The 25,385-nt window shown below is 39.2% G+C and overlaps 1 protein-coding gene and 1 long non-coding RNA gene across 2 annotated transcripts; both read right to left on the bottom strand.

Annotated features, from left to right (window-relative positions):
- Window positions 1-9,140: 9,140 nt before the first annotated feature.
- On the bottom strand, window positions 9,141-14,137 carry LOC129414100 (uncharacterized). Its single transcript, XR_012360443.1, has 3 exons — window positions 14,056-14,137; window positions 9,707-9,795; window positions 9,141-9,603 (listed from the first exon to the last, which is right to left on the bottom strand). It is a non-coding gene; the product is annotated as an uncharacterized lncRNA (long non-coding RNA).
- Window positions 14,138-14,589: 452 nt separating this feature from the next.
- On the bottom strand, window positions 14,590-18,146 carry LOC141349191 (fucolectin-4-like). Its single transcript, XM_073859740.1, has 3 exons — window positions 17,609-18,146; window positions 16,621-16,885; window positions 14,590-14,758 (listed from the first exon to the last, which is right to left on the bottom strand). Exons 1-3 carry the CDS (start codon window positions 17,733-17,735, stop codon window positions 14,590-14,592), a joined length of 561 nt encoding a protein of 186 aa, XP_073715841.1. The 5' UTR covers window positions 17,736-18,146.
- Window positions 18,147-25,385: the final 7,239 nt, after the last annotated feature.

Here is a 25,385-nt window from a genome sequence, read left to right on the forward strand (position 1 = left end):
TTGATGATATTGAGAAGTTGAATCTTTACTGGTTTTAGAATTCAATTGTCTACTGTAATTCATATCCAGTGAATGAATGCTGAATGAATTAATGAAATTTATATTTAAATATTATTGAATTAGGTTATGTGACACTCCTCTTTTAGTAGTGAACTCAATTTAGCAAAAAAGTGATCAAGATTTAAGTGATTAAATATTATGACAAAAACTAATTTGATTTTAAGTTATCGTCATAGCACAATGTTTGATTTGAGTACTAATGGATTTGTTTTTATTTTGCTTAAGCAGATTCTTATCATCATTTTGATTCAGATGATTGAAGAGATGTTTGGATTACTTTTGTTACGACCCGTGAGGTCTGTGTGTTGTGTTGGTATTGCTGTTGGTGTTTTTTTTGTCTGTCTCCCACAGGTGTTCCGGGATTGAAGTTTGACGCGGTGAGAACCTCGCAGCTGAAGCTGATCAGTGGCAATTAGTGGGGTGTATAAGTTGAGCCAGTGAAGTGTCTGGCGGTCTCTCTCACTCTTTCTGGGCGGCCGCGTGGTACTGTGTGACTTGCTGTGTGAACTACTGTGTGGATAGCTGTGTGGTTAAAGGGCGATCTGCTGGGTGCTGATCTTAAGTTTTCCCCGCGCCGCCTGTCTGGTGATTCGGTGGAGGCAGCTGTTGGATCAGTGTTCCCGAATCGATCAGCGGAAAGTGGGCGTGGTGAGCGGCGGGTAATCTCCGTGGAGACCGTATTGCGGTAGCGCGGCGGGAGCCGTGGAGACCGTATTGTGCTGCACATTTTTTCTATTCAGTATATGTTATTAATAAATGATTATATGTACTGGACACGTGTTGTGAGTTCTCCTTGGTTTTTTCCATCCTGGGTATTTTATTTATTTATTTGTTAGTCCCGTATCCCTAGACAAATTGGGACGTAACAAAAGTGGGGGCGTGTCCGAGATTTCTTTGGAAAACCAGGATGCTTAATTCATGTTTCATGTTCATGTATGTATGGTGATTCAGTTTATATCATAATGGTTATTATTTATATTTATGTGTAAATATATATATATATATATATATATATATATATATATATATATATATATATATATTATATATTTTGTGTGTTTATGGCAGTATAATCATTGATCTTACCCCGAGTAAATTTCCACTTGAACTGCTTTCTCAGCTTAGCACAGGGTAGTGTCCAGCTGGGCTGAAACAGCCTTTCCATCGGGCACTAGTTTATTATTTTGCCTTTTTTATTTTTGGAAGTAAATCCTGGGCGGAGACTACGTTCTCCAAAGGGGGCTGGCGTTTCAGGGTTTCGACCGCTGATGTATTGCCTGTAAGTCGCCTCGAGCCCGGCATGCTTCTGAAGATAGATAGGTAAGTTTGGTGAGGCAGGTGTTGAGAGGGTTGTTCTGTGGAAGGAGGCAATTTGACTGTTGGAGGGGTTAATATCAATTATTGGGTTTTTTTTTTTTAGGGTTTTTTTTCATGTCAGAGTTTAATTTAAATGCTTTTGTGTTTAATCCAGATTTGAACCAGTTTGATAAATGCAAGAAAACTGAACTTCATGACATTGCAAACCATTATGATATCACTGTATCCAAGTCCCTAAGGAAAGCTGAACTTAAAGCTATAATTTTAAATGGACTTATCAGTAAAGGGGTTATCACATTACCAGTAATAATGAGCAATCTTGACCCAGAGCAGAGTGTGGGAGGGGACCAACTTGGTAATGGGACTCCTACTGGTCAACAGGGGGTACCAGTCGGGAAACCCATAACGATACCCCAATTTGTGCCATTCTCAGTTGAGTCAACTCCTGGTTCTAAGCAGGATGGCCGGTTAAAAGTTCGATTATTGAGGCTTCAGATAGAGAAGGAAGAGAGGGAGAGAGAATTTCAACTCCGTCGAGAGTTGGAACTAAAGAAATTAGAAGCAGATACAAACCTTAAAATGAGACAACTGGAATTGCAGACAAATATTGAAGTTGGTCGTCCTGATACTTCGGCTAGTGTGTTACCTGCACAGTCTGCCAGTGGGTATGATGTGAGCAAATATATTTCTCTGGTGCCTATTTTTCGGGAGGCTGAAGTGGAAACCTATTTTGGTGCTTTTGAACGTGTTGCTGGAGCTTTACGCTGGCCTAAGGAGGTATGGGCCATTTTACTTCAGTGTAAATTAACGGGTAAGGCCCAGGAAGCATGCGCAGCACTGTCTGTGGAGGACGGGTTGAATTATGAACGGGTTAAGAGTGCTATTATGAGAGCTTATGAGTTAGTGTCGGAAGCATACCGACAGCGTTTTCGTGGCCTACGGAAAGCACACGATCAAACGTTTACAGATTTTGCGCGAGAAAAGGGAATCCTTTTTGATAGATGGTGCATGGCCTGTAGAGCAGATGATGTGGCCTCGGTACGTGAGCTGATTTTGCTTGAGGATTTTAAAAACTGTTTGCCAGAACGAACTGCTGTATATCTGGGTGAACAAAAGATTACTTCCCTACAACAGGCAGTTATATTCGCAGATGAGTTTGCGCTTCTGCATAAGGCAACCTTTAATAGGCGTGACGCTCCTTTACGAGTAGGTGTTCAAAAAATTGAACCGGTGGTTCATAAGACCCTTGACAGTCGTCACAGTGTAGCTCCCATTCAAAAGGCAGACAGAGTATGTTTTTTTTGTCGTAAGCCGGGACATTTAATTGCGGAGTGTAGAGCTTGGAAGGGTCAGCAACCCAGTTTAAATCAAAAACAACCAAAGGGGGTGGGGTTGATTAACATGTCTTCCCAGCTCCAGGGGCTAGAGACTGTGATCCATGAGACTGACGATTGTTTTAAACCTTTTATCTCTGAAGGTTTTGTTTCTTTGACAGGAAAACCAGAAGACCAGCGACGAGTGAGAATACTGCGGGATACAGCCTGTTCGCAGTCACTAATGCTGGCTGGCACTCTCCCTGTGTGTGACAGTTCTGATGTAAGTGCAGTGGTGAGGGGTATTGAGATGGGTTTCGTACCAGTGCCACTGCACCGGATTTATGTCCAGTCTGATCTAGTGACTGGATTTTTCACAGTGGGCGTACGTACAGGGTTTCCGATAGAGGGCATTGAGTTAATAATTGGGAACGATATCGCTGGGGGAAAGGTGTTTCCTGTCCCAAGGGTGGTTAGTAATCCCATCCTTGAGCCTGAGCAGGATGAGTTGGGGAAAAGTCATCCTCATATTTTTGTAGCCAGTGTTACTACAAGAGCACAATCTCGTGAAAAGTCCCAGGAAATTAATCTGTCTGACTCAATTCTTGCTTCTATTTTCTCTGACCCTGTGGGCTGTAAGGTGGATGAGGCTGAAAAGGCAGTGGACTCTGTGGGTGAATCGGATCTTGCACCTTTGGCGCTCACTCCCAAGGCTCTGATAGAAGCTCAAAGAAGTGACCCTTCATTGATTAAGTGTTTTGATTTAGTGGTCAAGGATAAAACCGAGTGTAACAGCAGACAACCTTTCTTTTTGGATAACGGGATACTGATGCGCAGGTGGGTTTCTCAGACTGATGATGCAGGTATAGAATCCGACATCGATTGGAAGGTGGTTTGTCAGGTAGTTGCACCTGTTGATTGTCGACAGCAAATATTGTCATTGGCACATGAGCATTTATGGGCAGGTCATTTGGGCATTAGTAAAACTTACAACCGTGTACTAAAACAGTTCTTTTGGCCAGGCTTAAAAAGTGATGTGACCCGGTTTTGTAAAACCTGCAGGACCTGTCAAATTGTCGGCAAACCGAATCAGTGTGTTCCACCGGCCCCGTTACAGCCCATTCCGGTAGTTGGTGAACCATTCGAACATGTCATTGTTGACTGTGTAGGCCCGTTACCAAAAACCAAAGCCGGTAATCAGTTTCTGCTCACCATGATGTGTCTTGCTAGTCGATTTCCGGAAGCTATTCCGCTACGGAGAATCACAGCCGTATCAGTAACCAAGGCACTAGTTAAATTTTTTACTACATATGGGTTGCCAAAGGTGGTACAAACTGACCAGGGAACAAATTTCCTTTCCAAGGTGTTCAAACAAACACTTAGCTCATTGGGAATCACTCACTCCATATCTAGTGCCTATCACCCTGAGTCACAGGGAGTTTTGGAGCGCTGGCACCAAACGTTAAAGTCCATGTTAAAAAAATACTGTCATGAAACGTGTAAATACTGGGATGAAGGAGTCCCTTTTGTACATTTTGCTGCTCGTTACACAAAACAGGAGTCTTTAGGGTTTAGCCCAGCCGAGCTTGTGTTTGGCCATAATGTGCGTGGTCCGTTAAAGATGCTGAGAGACAAGATGATGTATGAGGAGCCTACCAAAACTAATGTGTTGGATTTTGTTTCCCGGTGTAGAGAGCGGTTATATCGTGCTGTGGAGCTAGCAAGGGAATCACTTTCTTCCACGCAGACCCGTATGAAGAAGCGATTTGACCAAAAAGCAGTCGACCGGCAGTTTAATGCAGGTGACAAGGTGTTGGTCTTGCTGCCCATTCCTGGGTCTACCCTCACTGCCAAATTCTCAGGGCCATATGAGGTGGAAAGGAAGGTCTCAGAGACAGATTATATCCTTCGTACACCTGACCGTAGACGAAAAACACGCTTATGTCATGTAAACATGTTGAAGCCTTTTCATTCTAGAGATGTTGATCTGATGGAACCGGTGCAGAGTCCAACAGTGGCAGTGGTGGGAGCTACAACTCTCGTGGATGATTGGTCTGAGCATGATCTAGCAACGCCTTGTGAGGATCACATGTGTGGTAGGCTGGCTAACTCTGAGTTTATGGCTACTTTAGTTCAACAATTGTCTTACTTACCCACATCTCACTAGCAGGATGTGATAGCCTTACTTCGTGCTCATCCTTCCATCTTGAATGACGTTCCATCCCGTACCACGGTGCTGGAGCATGATATAGATGTGGGTGATGCAAGACCTATTAAACAGCATGCTTATCGCTCTCCGATAGCCAAACGAGAAGCAATGCAAAGAGAAGTCCAGTATCTGGTAAAACACGGCCTAGCCAAGACTAGTTACAGCCCGTGGAGCTCACCCTGTCTGCTAACGCCTACGTCTGACGGCACCTTTCGGTTCTGCACTGATTTTAGAAAGGTGAATGCAGTTACTGTGTCTGATTCTTTTCCGCTGCCTCGCATGGATGACTTAATTGATAGGGTTGGCCCAGCTAAATGTATCACAAAGTTAGATTTACTAAAAGGATATTGGCAGGTACCTTTGACCCAGCGTGCTTCAGAGATCTCAGCCTTTGTGACGCCAGATGTGTTTATGCAATATACTGTGATGCCCTTTGGGGTGAAAAATGCTCCTGCCACTTTCCAACGCCTAATGCAACTTGTGCTGGGGGAGATACCCAACTGTAGCATCTATCTTGATGATGTAGTTGTGTACTCTGAAGACTGGGATAGCCATATGTCCAGCTTAAAAACTGTGTGCCAGCGATTAACTGATGCCTCTCTTACACTGAACTTGGCGAAATGTGAATTTGGTAAAGCTACGGTTACCTACCTTGGTAAACAGGTTGGTCAGGGGCAGGTCCGTCCCTTAGATGCCAAGGTGGCTGCTATTCTTGCTTTACCAATTCCTACTACTAGACGTGAGCTTAGGAGATTTTTAGGTATGGCTGGATATTATAGGTGTTTTTGCCAAAACTTTTCGGTCGTGGTTGCTCCACTTACCAGACTATGTAGCCCTTTGGTACCCTCTCTGTGGGATGATGTGTGTAACCAGGCTTTTGAGGCTGCCAAATCTCTTCTTTGCAGTGCACCTGTGCTGGCGGCACCCAATTTTTCCCAATCTTTTTATTTAGAGGTCGATGCTAGTGCCACTGGGGCTGGAGCGGTGTTGATGCAGAAGGGGGATGAAGACATGTGTAAACCTGTGTGTTATTTTTCAGCTAAATTCAAGAAACACCAGCTGAACTATTCCACCATAGAGAAGGAGACATTGGCCATGCTCCTGGCTCTACAACACTTTGAAGTATACGTGGGTTCAAGTTTCTTGCCAATCACAGTTTACACCGATCATAACCCTCTTGTTTTTCTAGCTCGCATGTACAACAGTAATCAGCGATTGATGCGTTGGGCCCTTCTGGCCCAAGGCTACAATCTTCATATCAAACATAAGAGGGGAGTGGACAACATCTTGGCTGATGCCTTGTCTCGTGGGTAAGACCTCCTCTTTAGTGGGCCTTAGATAATGACAAATTTTGAATTGGGATTTTGATAGTGGTAAACAAACTATGTAATAGGTTTGTTCTTATGGGTGGGGTTGTTACGACCTGTGAGGTCTGTGTGTTGTGTTGGTATTGCTGTTGGTGTTTTTTTTTGTCTGTCTCCCACAGGTGTTCCGGGATTGAAGTTTGACGCGGTGAGAACCTCGCAGCTGAAGCTGATCAGTGGCAATTAGTGGGTTGTATAAGTTGAGCCAGTGAAGTGTCTGGCTGGTCTCTCACTCTTTCTGGGCGGCCTCGTGGTACTGCGTGACTTGCTGTGTGAACTACTGTGTGTATAGCTGTGTGGTTAAAGGGCGATCTGCTGGGTGCTGATCTTAAGTTTTGCCCGCGCCGCCTGTCTGGTGATTCGGTGGAGGCAGCTGTTGGATCAGTGTTCCCGAATCGATCAGCGGAAAGTGGGCGTGGTGAGCGGCGGGTAATCTCTGTGGAGACCGTATTGCGGTAGCGCGGCGGGAGCCGTGGAGACCGTATTGTGCTGCACATTTTCTATTCAGTATATGTTATTAATAAATGATTATATGTACTTGACACGTGTTTTGAGTTATCCTTGGTTTTTTCCATCCTGGGTATTTTATTTATTTATTTGTTAGTCCCGCATCCCTAGACAAATTGGGACGTAACAACTTTAATGATGGCTTGTTTAATGGATGTATGTGTTCTGCTGATAAATGGAAGTCCTAAACATCTAGTGTGGCATGACAATAAGTTAATAATGAGATAATTTTGTGCGACCCGAACTATGTTAAACATCTCTGGCACGCAGCACAGCTTCAATTTAGACATTTCACAGAAATGTTGCACTCCAGTTTACAACAGTACATTTGATGCACCCCTAATACTAATGTAAGCTCGCTGTGGGGGAACAATCAGATATTTTGGCTAGCCAGCACTTTTTCAAGGTAATGTAATTATATTAATTGTTTGTTTCTATTCGGTTTTCACTTCATACTTGTAGTGTGTATGTGTGCAGCAGTGGTAAATGTGTGTGTCACTTATTCTTAAATCTCTGTATCAGGACTTCTGGAGATTTTATAAACAACTATTTATAGACCGTTTCATCGGGCTTCATACTTCCAGTTTCTGTTTGATTAATGGTCTGACTAGTTGCTGAAATGGAACTCTTAAACAAATACCTCGTCGAAAATAAGAAATGTTTTGGGCTCCTATGTAATCTTTGTGTTGTTTATTTTGTTTGTTATATAAATAAACTACTTTGAAAGGACTTTGTTGTTATATATTCTTCGCAGAGTTTACCAGAAGTTACGTGATGACCATGAAAGCTGCGCATTTATGTTGTTACTGCTGAAACCCTCTATAAAACAGATAGTTCTGGTACTTAATTGTGATGGTTATGTCATGCTTGAATTGTTTGAATGTTGCATTGTTAAAAAAATACATTTTATAAAGTACCTATCAAAAGTTTGGAAACACTTGTTCGTTCTTTTGTTTATATATTTTTACCACACCAAGATTTCATGTTTAACCTTTTCAGGCATACGTTTCAACACATTATGAGTTATTTAAAGAAAAAAACATCATAAACATTAAACAATTACATGTATTCAGTATTTTTGTTGATGTAATTTTGATGTTTTATGAAAACATTATTACATAATTTCTTATGCACTAAAGGGAGACATGAGCTTATAAAATTATTATTTGCATTTTTATTTAAAACAACACAAAAGTACTCGCAAACACATTAAGAACTGTTATAAACAGGGCTTGACATTAACACCCGCCAAATGCGGGTAGATTTCGGCTGTGGCAGGTAAGACCAGCCCAGTCTCACGGAGTTGCGTATAAATAGCACGAAGTGTAAAAATCGTGCAATACATTAGCCAAATTCCACTTTGTCGTGCATATGATATGCGGTGCATCTTTATTTGTCGTTTTGGCTAGCGAGCACAGTTTTGTGTGCGTGTTTGATGCGCTGGATTTTCTCAACTGGGTCATGAGTTGCATGCGGTAAGTAAGACTTCTGTCTTATGTTGGAAATATGCACGTGGATATTATATAAATGACACGAACATGTAGTGAATCATCAGTTAAACAGTGTTGTATAGTGTTGCATGACTCGTACTCGCTCCTCCTGCGGTAGTAACTCCTCCTTCTTAATTTTTCCGTACGTTATCGAAAGATTCGGTAAAGCTAATCTTTCTTTTATAAATCTGATTAAACTAAAGACTCTTCGGAGATATAAAGGATGTCATACTACTCTATAGAACCCTTCAAGGTTTGTAAACATTGAATGACTATCGGGTGCGTGCACATCATGGGGTCAAACTTTTTATACAATCGAGGCTTTATAATTTAATCTAACAGGGCTAAAAAATGATGACTTACCTTTAAATGAAGTGACGACTACAAACACAAGCCTCTTTGATATTTGCATTGTCCCAGTCTGCACGTTAATTGTTTGCAGCCGCAGATGTTGTATTTTTTTGTTTTTGAGATTCTGCATGAATCGCGAAAATTTAACGGAAGACCTGGTGCGATTTTCACACCCCACGACGTAAGTAGGCATTTTTTACGATACCGAATAATACGCAACTCAATCTCCTGTAATGACTGGTCGATCGCAAAGGCAATGCCGGTAGATCGCACATAAGTTAACTGTATATGATGCTCCATGAGCATTGGAAAACAGAGGGCGAAATAGGCATTATGGGAGGGGCCAATCACACCAAAAGCGTTTATGGCAGTTGCAGGCGCCTTTTTTGAATGATATTCTATGGACAGGGAGCGTTTGCGCGCTGTTTAAGCTATGTTTATGCGCGCTGAGCGCCTGGTTTTTGCCGCCGGCCGCAGCACGCGCCTTTGGAGGAATAAAATTAAATTATGATTTATTAAATAATCTCAGTTCTGCTCCAATGCTCAGTCTAACTTCAATAATTGTCTGACTAACTTCATCTGGGTAGAAACAGATTCAATAGATATGAAACTTTGTCTCGTAAAGTTATTATGAACCATGAGATGGAGACCATTGGAGACGATACAGCATCATTATAAGATTTAACAACATTAAAAAAGTAATAAAGAACAGAATAGAATAAAATAAATATAATGTAAACTATATAATAAATATAAGCATAAAAGTGAATGATTAAATGATGAATTAAATGAACAACTTTATAATTTAAGCGTAAGTGAATAAAAATATATAATTTAATTAATGATGAATGAAATAATGTATAATGAATGATGAAATAAATCAGATGAAACACAAATGTATGTTTCTTCTGAGATCTATTACAACAAAAACATGTTTCTTTCCTTCTCCAAAGACAGTCTGTTCATTCAGTAACTCCCCTTAACACATGGACCTGTGAATATAAAACAATAAGACTTTATGAATCATATATACGCTTTTATTTTAATATAATGTAGATTTTGAAGATTTTTTATTGTTGTGTTGTGCAAACATACTTATCATCATTCAGTTTTATCTCGGGTTCAACCTTCAGCCAGGTCATTGTGAAAACAGAGAGTCCTTTAGCAGTCAGAGTGGTCTTCATCTAAAATAAAAACAATACTGTTCAAATATATACAGAAAATATAAAATAAAATATATACACACGCTATGATAATAGATCCGTATAAACACAATTGACACATTTCATTTTATGACATTCATAGTTCAACACCCCCTAGTGGCAGCCATCCGAGTTTGTAAAACTTTTCAAAACTGTAATGATGTAACAAAATCACTTTTGCTGAAGCCATGTGACTTGCCTAATTTAATACACACTCTTCACCCAGTTATTTAAAACAAAATGACATGTTTTGAAGCTTTATAAAATGGTGGGTGCGTCCCATTTGGGAAGATTGGGATTCAAAAGCGCCCATCATTAATATTGTGTAGACAAGTCAATATTCTAAAATCTCTAAAGCCAGTTAATGGTTTGTTGTAGATTATCTCATGAAGGCTAATATTGTGTGTGTTACTTTTATCTTTTAGATGCCGGTTTAATAAGGGCAGTTCTGGGGGGACAGAGGTTGGTTGGGCCAGTGCCCCCATGTCAACAAGCCCCCCCCCCAAATCTGGAATCGTAATGCACCAAACCCAAAAAGTATGTCCTGTGGGTTTCAGTAATGAACGTTTTCTGCCAAGAGGAGATTATGCTAACAAGACCAAATGTTACATCTGCACATGTCACTTACACATCTTTATCATACAGGTAACAGAAAAAATTTATATTACATAATGAAAATACATATCATGTTTAGTGATGGCCAAATAAAGCATTTTGAAGCATTATTGCTTTTGGATACAATTGTGTCGAATATGGTTCATTACTTGAAGCTTCATTCAAACAGAAAATGCACATCACCATCTGCTGGTGAAGGAAATGTAATGCAACAAAGCTGACAACCATGAAATGCAAGTAGGCTTATGTTACCATCCGGTCAGAGCTTTGACACAGTGTTTATTCATGGTTTCAAACCCATTTATGTAGTAGGTGAAATTCACAGAGACGGATGAATTTCATGTGTTACTACAGGAGTGAACCAGTGTATTTGCTTCAGACCTCATATTTCATGTGACTTCACTTGCACCGCTACTGTGGGTTACACGGATTGATACTGTATGTGGTATATGGTCTGTATGTGCAATACTTTATATGTGGAACGTCACATGACCAAACCGGAAAACTGTGTTGATCGCTTCCAGTTGATGCGGAAGTATATGTTAAAACTGACGCGTAGCCTACAGCTTCAAGGCCAGGCCATAGAACCTACGCACAACTGTAATGAGCCCTGACTTGTTGCCTTGCTGCCTCATGAGGCTATGACTTCCAGAAACGCATTTGGGGAGACCTCATAGGCAGCGTAATGGATTTCTATTTGAAATACAGTATAAGCAAAGAGAACGTTTGTGAAAACTAATCCCATATTTAAAAACTACAATACATTTCTCTCTAGAAATGCAATTAAAAGGTGTAAAGTGTGAAAGAATAACTACAGCAGCCATTTTTTTGAACTCGACCAATCACATCCCCTGTATACGCATAGAATTGTGGGACAGGACAATGAAGGTATCTCAGGAGACGGGAAGTAAACTTAACATTGCATGGCTTGATGCCTTCATACCTTGGACATCATTTTAGAGATTTCGGATGCAGCCAATGCTTCATTGCAAAGACTTTTCGAGTTTGAAGCAAGCATCAGAGCGTCTGTGTCAGACGTAACATCACTAATCATGTTCACGTAGTGAGAAAAATATTAAACTCAGAAAAATTATAACATAAAAAAGGAAAGAAAAAGAAAAAGTTGGTTGCCTTGTGAACAGTTAAAAGCAATACTTTTAAGAACAATAAAACAAATGTTTGGAGGGAAATCTTGATTACGTACATTTTATGTGTCTCCGCTCGGCATACGCAGGGGCATCGATTTGGGTAGGGACACTAGGTTGGGACACTGAATTTTCCCTAGCAATGATTGCTGCTGGATTACATGCCCATACATTAATTTAACGTTATTCCTCATTCCGCAACAAAAGTTAAATTGGCCACCACAAATAGATGTTTACACGTCGTGTTTATTAATACCTATGTCTCACATGACAGTTTCTGTATAAACACCCGTGGTGCATTTTAGTTGCATTTAAGCATATATTGGGTATGTGCGTGTCGTGAATGTGCCGCCACAAACTGCAAGTCTGGGAAAAAAGGTATGGTGGCGAGGACGCTGGTAATGGCAATTCTCTAAGACCAATCAGTGATCTACTGTGTTTTTGCAGAATGTTTTGGTATCAGCTTGGGTCGCTCAGAACCCCAACGGAGTTGGTACTAAAAAAAGTATTGGATACTATGTACTGCACCCAGTGGAAAAGCTCAATGAATCAATCAGAGCTCAGTGAATCAATAAGAGCTCAGTAAATCAATTAGAGCTCAGTGAATCAGGCTGCATTCACATACACACACTTGAGGTCTTGGCCACTCAAGAGCGCTTGCACGTGACAGGAAGTAAGTGCACCAGACTATCCCATGTCTCACAACAGGCAAAGTGCAGTGCCCTTAACCCACACTAAACCCACACTGTCTCAAATACCGCTTCGGAGCAGTATTCAATAGGAATGCACCGAATCCAGGATTCGGATTCGGCCGAATTCTGGGCTTTTTGACGGGGTTCGGGTTCGGCCGAATCCTACATTTTTTTTCCACCGAACCGAACCCTAGGCTTGCGCTACGCTGGTCGACGTCACGCGGCCGTTGATTACACACATCGGGTGCTGACGTGGAGATGAGCTTTTTCTTTCGGTGAGCCTTAGGGGCTAAACACACCAAAACTGTTAAACACGGCTGAAAACGCCTTGAGGACGCCAAATGCCAGCTGTTTTTCAGCCGAGCGCTTGGTAGCTGTGATGCTTCAGCTGTGAGCCGGGTGGTTGTTGTGGTAATGTCCCGCCCCTCCTCCATTGTAATTGGACGGCCGTGTGAAAACTGACATTGACGAGCGGAGCTTCTCACTCAAAGTTAAATATAGTTTTCAGCGCGGAGCTGCTTGCTTATTGGAAAAACGAGCGTGTCGCAACGCATCGCTTTCATTATGCATAGGCTTACCATGGTAATTGTCAAAATAGTTTTCCAACTTGTCATCCTGGCATAATGTACAGTTAAATTTAAATAAAATGAAAAATACACTGCTGTGGACGTTGTATAATTCATTAATGTGTTTTACTGTGTTAATGGAATAAGGATGCAAGTAGGATTTGGTATTCGGATTCGGCCGAATCTTAAACGGTGGATTCGGGATTCGGCCGAACCTAAAAAATCTGGATTCGGTGCATCCCTAGTATTCAAGGCTAAACGTGTAATTTTCATCATGCATTATGTTCTGGATGCCAAACCTCAAGAGATGTCGTGGAAACTTTTAATTGTAAGTTAGTAATACATATTGGATATTACATATTTTGGTTGGAAATGGAAAGTGTAGCACATTTCATTGGTGCAAACATTATTTTGTAAAAAATGTCCCATGTTGTGTCTTTGTTATTTGTTTCTTGTAAATATTATCATCAACTTTATCACCTTGTCACACTACTGAACACCTTTGAATATAAATAAATGTAACAGTTTTTGCCAACTATTTTAGCTGTCTTTGTCGTTGACTTCCATACACGCACCAAAATAAAACTTGATAATCGTTTCATATTGTTACATCCCATCCATACCCCTAAAACGCCATCTGGGATTGTAACAAATTTGGGGGCTCGTTCGGGATACTGCTTTATCACATTAAAACAACACTAATTGTGTCGTTTATTCAGGGACTACTGAATAAACAATAAACTTTAATATAGCTGCATGCACAAAATGAAGAGTTTGTTTTACAGGTGCAAAGAATTCTGCTTCTGAAGTTTCACATAAGTGTAGATAATTATCTTTAAGTTCAGCAAATGTTCATTTATTTATTTAGTTATGTGTTCATTTTATTTAAAGATATTAAACATATATATGTATAAGTAGCCTAAATATAAACGAACAAGTTTTGGGGCAAATTGCGGCCACTGCATGGATTGACATTTTTACACTTGCTAAGTGTGTCCTATTGGGTGAATAATACTACATGCACGCTTGTGATCTTCACGCCTACTAGAACACTTGGGCAAAATACCAGAAATATGTTATGTAAGTAATCAAGTGTTCAAGTGCAAAGACCACAAGTGTGGATATTTGGACGCAGCCTCAGTCAAAGTTCAGTCAATCATTCAGAGCTCTGTGAATCAATCAGAGGTCAGTGAATCATTTAAATTCTTAAAATGTCTTTCTAACCTTATTAAGAACTTTGTTCTTCTCTGCTGGATATGACATATTGAGACTGGAGGTAAATTTTATCTTCATAAAACCTTTAACTGGAAAACACAAACACAAACAAACTGGGTTATTAGTTTCCAAGAGGATCTAATTCACATGTCAACACTTTTGTAGAGTAAATAGAATTACCCCCCCCCCCCCCCCCCCAAAAAAAAAACCCATCTTGGATCATGATAATAAAGAGTTGCATGAATCAAACATCATCATTTATGCACTGCTGCCCTTGTTTGCAGTAATAACTGTAAGCAAATGTTGTTATTTTTGGAGTGAGAAATTGACCAACTCATCCTCCCAGAACTACAAATAATAATAATAAATAGATGTAACTTTTCTGGTTAACACCGCTTAGTTGTAATAGGCATTAAAGCAGACAAAAGACATAATGTCATGTACTTTACCACAGTCAAGTAACCGGAAGTTGTGAATAGGACACATCCCAAACGTACAGTATGATGGGATGCATTAAGTGAAACTGTGACATGCTTGCTTGTACTAAGCAGTAACTTTAACTTTATTACCTTTTGTTCTATACACCTGTACATCACAAAGGGTGAGAATTTTGAAATGTCCAGGTATAATGACGTTCACGTATCGTCCATTCATGTCACCACAGGACACAGATATGGACTGAGCCATTGCCACACCATACAGCACACCACATCTGAGAGAGAAAAACCATCCACAGTTTTATGTCCAAGTTTTATCAAACAGTTGCATTTTATCAAAAAGTTGCCAGCCAGTGCCGGCATTTTTATGATTTTCACAAAATTGTAATGCCTTCCAAATATGACCTCTCAAATATGGGAAGGTTTCTTAAAAAATACAAATTTTTTAACTAAAAACTGAGATCATTATATTTTTATTAAAGGCTTTTGTTAGAAATCAGTTTCAGAACGATGATCCAAACCTACATGGAGTATTTACTGCTTTTGGATCAATAGATGCCGCATTGTTTTATAAGGAGGGTAACAGCGCAACCTACTGCATAATAGCAGAAATACGGATTGCCGCAAAAACTCTTAATTGACAAGATAACTCATCAAGCACGGGGAAAGAGTTAAGTGTTTTCCACTGTTTTGACCTTTCTCTCTACACTTTTCCTGAAGTGACGAAAACTTTTCGGATAGGTTGCAATTGCACGAACACAGATTAAGGCTGGCCACAAATGTAAAGATTTTAAGCCCGATTTGCCCCCGCGGGGATCGAAAGGGGGCATTAGCCGTTTAGTGTTTAATCGCAGCTGTCCAAAAAAACGTTTTTATTTGCAGCCAATGCTGCACGCCGGAGATCCAGCATAGTGCCGGAAAACTTTAAGCCCTGCGCATCACCAGACGGGGCTCGTCGACCAGGAACACTCGAGGGGCTCACTGACCAGGAACATTTTTGCAGGGCTAGCCGACGAGGAGCACTCCCACAGAGCTCTAAACGGACACCAGGAACACTCAACGGACAACAGGAACACTTCACAAATCAAAAACAGAGCTGTCTGCTGGGTTCTCTTCTGGCTGGATCTTTCTGTCAGGGTATAGTGATGGACTAAACTTAATCGCAGACAGCTTGTAACAAAAGACTTATTATAATATAAATACCCTCGAGGGCGCAAACAAAGACAATAATTCAAATAATAAACATAACAAGACAGACAGAGCAGACACAACGGTATCTAATGATCCGGCCACACAACATAAGACATAATGGCATTTATGTTTTGTTTTTGTGTGTGTAGAGGGGGGTGAGGAGCCAGGAGTGTTCACTTTCTGTTGACCATTCACGTTTATACAGTAGGCTACGTTTTTACCAACAAATGTTCCTGCATGGATATTCTGTCTTATCAATAAACGTTTTTGGATTTGAAATGCATGTAAACGCGTCATAGATCTTTCCTGCTGCTTAACGTCTCAGCGGCTATAGGTTGCTGCTGTAACAAGGATACGGGGCTGTCAGGACCCTGTCACTAGAAACAAGACTAAACACATACATAACAGACAGGGTCCTGACACTCTCTCTATCTTACTTAAAAAAAAATTTAATGTGAGATTCTGAAGACTTGATCTAAATTGAACGGGACCCGTCGGGTCGAGAAAAAATAATTCTAAGCAGATAACAGGGGAACACAGATTGAACAGATATTTTAAGTGTGAGCGGGTGGGTGTGGGAGAGGGATGAAAAACTGTCCTGTGCAGACCATTGGTCTTAAAAAGTGGGTGGGTCTTGTCCCACCCAGATACGTCATCTCAGATATTTCACAATTTTACATTTTTATGAAATTAAGTAAAAGTAAAACCATGGTAAATCAAGTAAAACCTTGCAAATGAACAACAAATAAAATAAATGTTCAAAAAGAACTAAACTACACTTAAGAAGTGAAAATAGCAGATATTTGTTTATTTTGAGGGCCTTTTATGTGTCCTTAACTCCGGGTTATCTTCATTCTAAAGACCACAGAAGCAGGGTTAGCACTTTTGCACCTTCAGCTTTCATCTGTAACTTTATATGGATACACAGTTACAGTAATAACTTTACCTGGGATTATTGTTGCCGTTGTTTTCTAAAGAGTTTCCGATACGAATTTCTGCTCCATCAAGTCGTTCTCCACAGCAGTCTGGTCTGTTAGTGATGACGACTGTAGAGATGTAGTAAGAATCCAGAAGATTCACTCTCCACCAGGGGTTAGATGTTTCTACAGTATGGGTACAGGTTAAGGGTGAAGTGTCAATGGCCTTGTCTGCTTTCCAATCAACATATCTTGTGGATGACTGTACAGTCTGTCCTCCTAAAGCCACATTCTCTAGAAAAGATTGAAGAAAGTCAGTCTGGTTGATGAAAAAATACAGACTCTTCTGGTAACTCTTAGGGGGCGTGCACACCAAAGCTTTTATGCCGGCGGCTGGCAAGCAAAGCATTTTTTTAAAAAGTCAGCAGCCGGTGTTTTTTCTGCGCTGAAAGTCGTCACTCTGCAGTTTTTTCACGCTCAGCACTGAGAGCCGAGAGTTGAAAAATATTTAACCTTGGGTGAAAGGCTCAGTTCGTCAATGTCAGTTCTCACACGGCCATGCAATCACAGTGGAGGAGGGGCGGGACAAATATCACAACAACAACTGATACACAAAGCAGAAGTATCACAGCAACCAAAGCGCACAGCTAAAAAAAAGATGGCAGTCGGCGTCTGCCTGGCGTTTTCATCCGCGTTTAAAAGCTTTGGTGTGCATACCCCCTTAATTCTGCTTCACAATTCTATATGGAGTTCAATGTCTGTAACTCAATTGGTATGGCATTGTGTTAGTATAGCAAAAGTCATGGGTTTGATCCCAGGAACACAAATACTGATTAAAGAAATATACAGATTAAATATAAATTGCTTTGGATAAAAGCAGCAACTTCCAAATTAATCTGCGTAAATGTCTCCAATGAGTAAATCTGGACATGAACCAACAAATTAAAATCTATGAGGAATCCTCAATGAGATGTTATGATTTGTCTCAACAGTTATAAAGAGGTTTTTAGTTCTTACCGTCCTCCTGGGCAGAGCTGGCATGTGTAGTGATGAAAATCCCTACACCTAAAGCAAAATGCAAATGATAAACTGGCATGTAAACACTTAAGAGTAGTTCACCCAAAAATGAAAATCCTGTCATCATTCACCTTCAGGTCAAACTTTCTTTGTTCTTTGCTGAACACAATTGAAGAGATATTTTGAAAAATGTTTGTAACAAACCAGATCTGGGACACTGATGATTTCCATAAGAGAAAACAATACTTTGGGAGTCAATGATGAATAAGCCCCAGATCTGTTTAGTTATTAAACATTTCAAAATATCTTTAATTGTGTTCAGTAGAACAAAGAAATGTACATGATTTATACAAGTATTTTATTTTACCTTATTTTACACATTTATACAGGTTTGTAACAACTTAAGAGTGATTAAAAGAGGACAGAGTTTTCCTTTAAACTACACTATAAAAAGTGAAAGTTGACCCTACTTAAAACAATTACTTCAATTTGTAACACTTAAAAATTGAGGTTTGTAAACTTAAATTTTCTCACTTGATGCAAAAAAATTAACACGAAAAAATGTAAAAAAAAAAAAATATTTCAATTGGTAACTTCAATCTCACTTAAACTGCGAAAATTTCAAGAAAACCTGGTGCAGGCACAAATGATACTTCTAAGCCCAGGTTACAGGAAAAATACATGGAAAATGCATGCAGGATTTGTCTAAGGATAATTTAATTTAGGTTCATTCCTTTTCCAGAATCTGTGCGTAAAATGCTGGCAGCACAGATGCCAGCAATCTACTTTAATTTTACAGTATTCGTACTGTGACTTATTTTACAGCATTTTTCTGTAAAAAAGTATGCAGTATATTTTTGTGATTTTAGTTATCAGTAACAGTATGGTTAATTTATAGGTATAATTTATAATAAAACAACTTGAAATAAAATAACTTGAAATATTTAACTTTAAATTAAATAATATAACTGTTAAATAACATTAATAGTAGAACACTATTGTTCTGGTCTACACACCTCTGCTAAAAACATTATACCAAAAAATCTATAAGCAATACTTTTAACCCAGATATTGTCTTTACTTAAACAATCAAGTAGACATCACTTAATATTTTCTGTTGTGAAGCCAAAGCTTTAAAAGTTTAGTTGATTTAACTTTTAAGCTTACAAAATCCATTAAACTAAAACATTCAAGTAAAATGAACTTAAAATTATTAGTTCTTGTTGTGAGTAATACTCATAATCCTTTGAGCCTGAATATTTTTTTATTATTTTCAGCTTTTTCACAGAATAAAAACTGCTAAGAACTTGCACTACTCAAATATTTGTTAATAAAATGTCATATAGGTTTAAGCTCTTATATCATTGATGTTGTTTTGTTGTAAATGATAATTTTGTGAAGTCACCATTCAGGTGATCAGTGTTTCCGTACATGAACCATGTTCAGAACATTTTATTGTATTTCTCTCCACAGTACTGACAATGTATGTCAAAAACACAGTTTTGTGTGTTTCTGTGGAGAATCATGTTTATTCAATGATTGACTTAAAGTCAGTCATTAATTTGGTGTTATAATATAAAGTGATAAAAACTAAAGTTATATGCAACAAGTTTCCTTACAAATTTCTAGTAATGTCAATTAATCAGGGTTAAGAGTGCAGGAATATTGGAAGAAATTAAAACATTAAGTCTATTCAACTTAAAATTGTTGTCATTGTTTTATTTAAGGGCAGTGTGCACAAAGCTTTCAGTCAAAAATAATAACTTTACAATTAAAGAAATAGAATTAATTCTTTAGAATTAAATTCTAATTTCAGTTAAATTGTCATGTTGAGTTTACTTAAATATACAAGTACACTTGAAATTAACACTAAGTTAAATGAACTTTATTGTTTAAGTACATTAAATAATCGTAAAGTTTGGTGAACTAAACAATTTAAGTCAAATCTACATAAGCACCAAAAGTAAACTTAAATATGCACGTTTTGGGAGACCCCATTACTCAATTAAATTGAGGGAATGAGTTTACTCAAATCATTTGAGTTGAATCAACTTATTAGGGTTTTCAGTTCAAAAAGGATATAAATAAAAAAAAATATTTAAAAGGGTTGTGTCAACAAATAAAAAACAATTATGTCCCAAGTTATAACCAGAAAAACAAATTTTAAATACAAAGGCTAAAAAACATACAAAAAAAGGCAATAGAAAATAAAATCATGGCTCTTTCTCAAATGGACAACTGCATCCTCCAGAGGTTGCATATGCAGGTTGCATACGTCATTAAGCCTGGTTTATTTCAGTTAACTGAGCATTAAATTGGCACGTCATAAGCATTTTACAACAATTTACAATTAACTAAGAATACACTGTAAAAAGTGAAAAGTTGGATCAACTTAAAATATTACCTCAATTGGTAACACTTAAAAATTAACTTTAGGTGAAAATTTTCATCAGCGATGGGCCGTCAGGGCCAGCAAAGCCTTTTCTGCTGGTCTATCTGAATCATTAATTTATATTTTAACCTAATTTTCCATGGATGAAAAATACATTGTTTACAAATAATCCACAGGCTAATTTGATAAGTTTAATGCATTTTATTTAGTAAGCAAATAATTTGTGTTAATTGTAAATTTTGTGAAAATCACTTTTTTTAATAGTAACGTTAAACCTTTGATAAATTATTTGCATTATCTTTGAACAATAGACTGTCAACAAAGTAATTGGTTAAACTTTTGATTCTTTAAAACACCTGGTAAGCTTTTTCAAGAACCATTTATGCGATTTCTTAAGCCTTCATTCCAAATACCTTTTAAACGGATTTCTGTCTCATTTTGTATTGTCTTTTTTAAATTATTGTCAAATTATTTCTATTATTCCTCCGCTTCGCGTTGTGTCTAACAATGCCCTTCAGCCGTTACTTATTCAAGATACAGCACAGCCTCTCGTACCTTACTGCTTACATACATACATACATAAATCCATACATATAATGTAGAATCTGTGTATGTATGTATGTATGTATGTATGTATGTGTGTGTATATATATATATATATATATATATATATATATATATATATATATATATATATATATATATATATATATATATATATATATATATATATATATATATATATATATATATAGAATGTGTAGAAATGTGTGTTTTGTAGTGTCCAAGGTTTTTCATCTAAAGTGATTTAGGATTTAGTTACATTAAAGTTTCTGCCATCAGTCGGTTGAATTTAGAATTTCTTAAATAAAATAAACAAGTTAAACTTACCGAAAAGTACATAGAGACAACTGAAAATCCACATCTTACTGTTAAACAGGTCACAAATTTCACACAGATGCTTTCTTCTGAGATGTAAGACACAGTGAGTTAAACATAAATATACATTACATCAGTTTTGGAACATAAATATTCAAATAAAAGTTGTTTAACATGACAAAAAAACATTTTTAAACAAAAAAAAGTTATTTGATGAAATGAGCAGTTATGCGAGAACAGACTACACATTAAAGTTTATTATTGTTAATAAGTAAGTGCTGTAAAGAAAATAACTACAATTCAAGATAAAGTCTTTATCTTTGATTTCTTTATTTATTTTACTGGAAAACAAGACATAAATCTCAAGAATGCATTAATGCAATTTCCCTCCAAATATACATCCAAAAAGTGAGAGCTTACCTTTAGTTTCTTTCTCTCCTTCTTTCCTCTTTGTCTATTTCTCAGCTATTCTCTATTTGACACCAAATGGAAATATCATGTTTTGTTGATCCCATGGTAAGTTTATGCAAAGCTAGCTGATTAAGCTTTTTATAAAACAAATGACAAATGACAGACCTTTTCTCACTAACATTAATGAAGTGACAAATTCAAATATTCAATGGAGAATTTACATATTCCTTTATAAAGAAAGGGTTAACCCTATAGGTGCGTGGTTCTTCATCTTTAAATTATCTATAACAAACCTTTTAAAGGTCATAGAATTTATAGTATAAATGTATTTTTATTAGATTAATAACACAAATTTGTATTTTTGACATTACTCTGATGGGGACAGTTGTAGTCTAGTGAATAGAGAGTCAGGCTTGTAACCTGAGAATTGCCGGTTCAAGTCACATGGCCAGCAGGTTGCAACTGTGGTGCCCTTGAGCAAATCCCTGCCGTGCCACTCAAATAGTTTAACATTAAATAACATCATATTTGTCCCAAATCATTAATGAATAACATTGGCTGCTAACGTATATTTTGCATTTTTTAGTAGACGCTATCTGACTAAGCTTGCGCTATTTAATGTGCACATTTCCGGTTTATGATACCTCCGAGTTGTCCTAGATGCGACTCGACGCGCCGCTTCCGGTGTGCGACCCCCTTTACATAACTGCTCCCCGGGCACTGGGATAGCTGCCCACTGCTCTGTGTATGTGTGTGTTACACTGGGATGGGTTAAATGCAGAGGTCTCATTTCGAGTATGCGTTGCATGCTTGTCACATGCTTTAACTGGAAAATAAAAAATTTGATTATAATGTATAACGAGAAGTACAGTCTGTTTTTATATTAATTGTTAGTAATTCATACAGTAAACTTTGACTATACATATAGTAGGCATAATCTTCAACTATATACTGTAGATATAATTCAAAATTATATAGATATAATTAATTCAAAATACACTTGGAACTGTATGGGAGAGTAATATTTAGGCTATATGAATTTATTAATATAATAATACTGGTCCCAATTTACAAAAAGGCATCGCAATTCTCTGTTCACATCATCACTGAGGGCTAAGCCCCCCCAAAAATGAAAGAAATACTAAAACCGCCCCTGCACAAGGCAATGGATATTGTCTTCTTTCCAATTGGAGAGTCTGGGTTCCAAAGAACACTTTGCACATGTGTATTACAGTGCTGCTCATTTCCCTGATTGTTTGTGCTCCAAAGGTGACTCGGAACATGACAAAAGAGGGAGTGGATGTGACAGGATATTATCGACTGCTTTACATGTTAGTAATTGACAGCCAGACGATGCAAATCAAACAAAGATTTGCTGATTTGGACAACCTAATGTGTTTTCAGTTGCTGAACAATGCAATGTATGAGATGAATGAGCACAATGAATTCCCAGTTGAAGCATTACACTCTCTAACCACAGTCTATGATCAACATTTTGATAAAGACAGGACTTTTTATTTGAACTGGACTGGGACTAAAACTCAGCCTTAAACTTCATCCAGACCCGGGACCCCTATATTTGCATAAACACAAAAACTAAAAATAAATGAATGAGAAAGTTTGCTATGCAACTATGTTACGGAGTGACTTTTTATGGCGGAACCAAATGTGAGAGAAGAGGTTCCGCCTGGACTGAATTCTACAAACACCGTCACTTCCGGGTATCCCCGGGAACCCCCAAATCAAATGAAATCAACCGCAGGTGTGTAAACAACGTGGCGATTGCTGAGTGGGTGGTTCACACGAGTGAAAGGAGTATAAAAGGAGCATTGGAAACACAGGAAGAGGTGCGCTGTTGTGTTGTTTGTTGGGAAGGAATGCTGCAAGCAAAGCGAAGGGCTGGAATACGAGTGTGGGAAAACGCAGGCTGAAACCGTTGGGGATTCGCTATGCGAATGAACGGAGAGGAGAACAAAGATCCTAAAGAAGGGCGAGAGAAAGCAACATTTGAGAAAGTTGATACTTACCAAGTGTGTGCTTCATTGAAGGTCTGGGCGAAGCAAACATTGCTGCTGGGCATCCTGTGGGTCACCTAAGGAGAGAGGAACGGAAGGGAAGAACAGTTAATGACACAGAGATTGTGAGTACAAAGTACAAGACATCTTTGTAACGGATATAAGTAACAGTATTGGAGTGTTATCTGCTTTTTAGTGGCCCCACCGTGTGTGTTGGGACGGGTGGGCGAGCCAAAGTCTTGGAGACCGAGCTGGCGTTGTGTGCGGAGTTACCACGACTGGGTAGGACATTGCTCTGTGCAGCGAACTCAAGTCTCCCTCAGGGCGGATCCCGGCCAGGTGAAGAGTACGGACCTTATTAATCACTGAAGTGTGTGTCGTGCAGTGTGTGAGTCTGTTTTGACGTGAGTACACAGAAGCTTTGCAGTGTTGTGCCGTGTCTCTTGTCGTCTGTACTCGCCCGAGGTTAGGAGGGTCTCTGTGGAAACGAGCGTGAGCTATTGAGACGGTGGACACCAATTTTCCAACTGCTCGATACAACCCCAGCCCAGAAGAAGTGGATTGCATACGTTGAGTGAGGTACTGTGAGAACATTGTGGGAGGAATCATACTTGTGTGTGGCGGTGTGTGCTGAGCTGCTCACCCCACTGTCTAGATCTTCGCTTGTCCACACGAGGAAGCGAAGAGGATGTGTTAGCCCAGGAGGGCGGACGCACGGTAGCTGCTCCACCTGAATTCAGTCACAGAGGTGCCATTGGCCATCTTTGGCCCTACAAGCCACAGCCGAACGCTGGTAAAAGCTCTCCCTCTTCTCGCCCTTGAACAAAGCCGAGAGGTGACGTATGGTTTTGTTCCCACTGTTGTTGATACCTACTCAAACATCGAGCTAAAGCTATTCCCACCCTGTGAAACTCGTAAGCCCAGAGAAGGACCCTGCGAATGTGTGATACTTACCTTACATTAAGCTAAAGCCATACCCACCCTTTGAGACTCGTAAGCCCAGAGAAAGACCCTGTGAATGTGTGATACTTACCTTACATTGAGCTAAAGCTATACCCACCCTGTGAAACTCGTGAGCCCAGAGAAAGACCCTGTGAATGTGTGATACTTACTTTACATTGAGCTAAAGCTATACCCACCCTGTGAAACTCGTGAGCCCAGAGAAAGACCCTGTGAATGTGTGATACTTACCTTACATCGAGCTAAAGCTATACCCACCCTGTGAAACTCGTAAGCCCAGAGAAAGAGCCTGTGAATGTGTTGATACTTACCTGCCCGTCGAGGCTAGGTTAAACCTACCTTGTGTGCCTTGTCAACCCGGGGCGAAGAGTCTGTAAGGTCAGTCACGATCCACCTACCAAGCGGAGTCCCAGTTAACTCACTTCTGCCCCTTGCTTGCACTCACAGGAACTGTTGGAGCGAAGGAGCCAGGCCTGAGAAGAACCGTTGTCGTCAGGTCCAGGTAGTTGGTCTCTGCCTTCCCTCATACTCATTGTGTGTTTTAATCTGCCTCCAGGAGAAGAGAAGGGCGCCACGGGAACAACAGTAATGCAGAAGGTGGACCTGGAGGCGAAGGAGCTCCGTCCTGTCCTTTCCCTGTAGACCCTTACCTGTGTCGGTTGGATCTCCCCCTCTCCATTCTCTGGACCCCTATCTTCTCCTGGAAGAGAGAGAGAAATATTTTAGATTCCCTTTCCCCATTCCCAAACTCATTTTAAACAATTTAATAAAGATTGCCTTAAATTGTACTTATCACTCTCGTGTGTCTGGTCATTGTGGTGCTTTTGGGACCTCCTCGAGGTGGAACATAGGAAGGGGCGTGACTCACAAAGTCTGTGGTCCACTCCGACCTGTGACAACTATTTTATGTATCTCTGCATTTACCATATTTTTCAGACTATGAGTCACACTTTTTTCATAGTTTGGTGAGTCCTGGTACTTCTAGTCAGGTGTGACTTATACGTCAAAATGAATTCATATGAACCAAGAGAAACCATTACCGTCTACAGCAGCAAAAGTGTGGTATTATCAAAATTAAATTGAGAAAAAATCCAAATAATAAACAAGAAAATTATATGAA

Source organism: Misgurnus anguillicaudatus, chromosome 21 (genome assembly GCF_027580225.2).
Source record: "Misgurnus anguillicaudatus chromosome 21, ASM2758022v2, whole genome shotgun sequence".
Classification (NCBI taxonomy): Eukaryota; Metazoa; Chordata; class Actinopteri; order Cypriniformes; family Cobitidae; genus Misgurnus; species Misgurnus anguillicaudatus.

Excerpts from the sequence above, each read along its gene's own strand:
- LOC141349191 (XM_073859740.1), bottom strand. The coding sequence starts at position 17,735 with ATGATGACAGGATTTTCATTTTTGGGTGAACTACTCTTAAGTGTTTAC. Across the intron at positions 16,886-17,608 it reads CAGCTCTGCCCAGGAGGACG|AGAATGTGGCTTTAGGAGGA; the intron begins GTAAGAACTAAA and ends AATCTTTTCTAG. Across the intron at positions 14,759-16,620 it reads AACGGCAACAATAATCCCAG|ATGTGGTGTGCTGTATGGTG; the intron begins GTAAAGTTATTA and ends TTTCTCTCTCAG.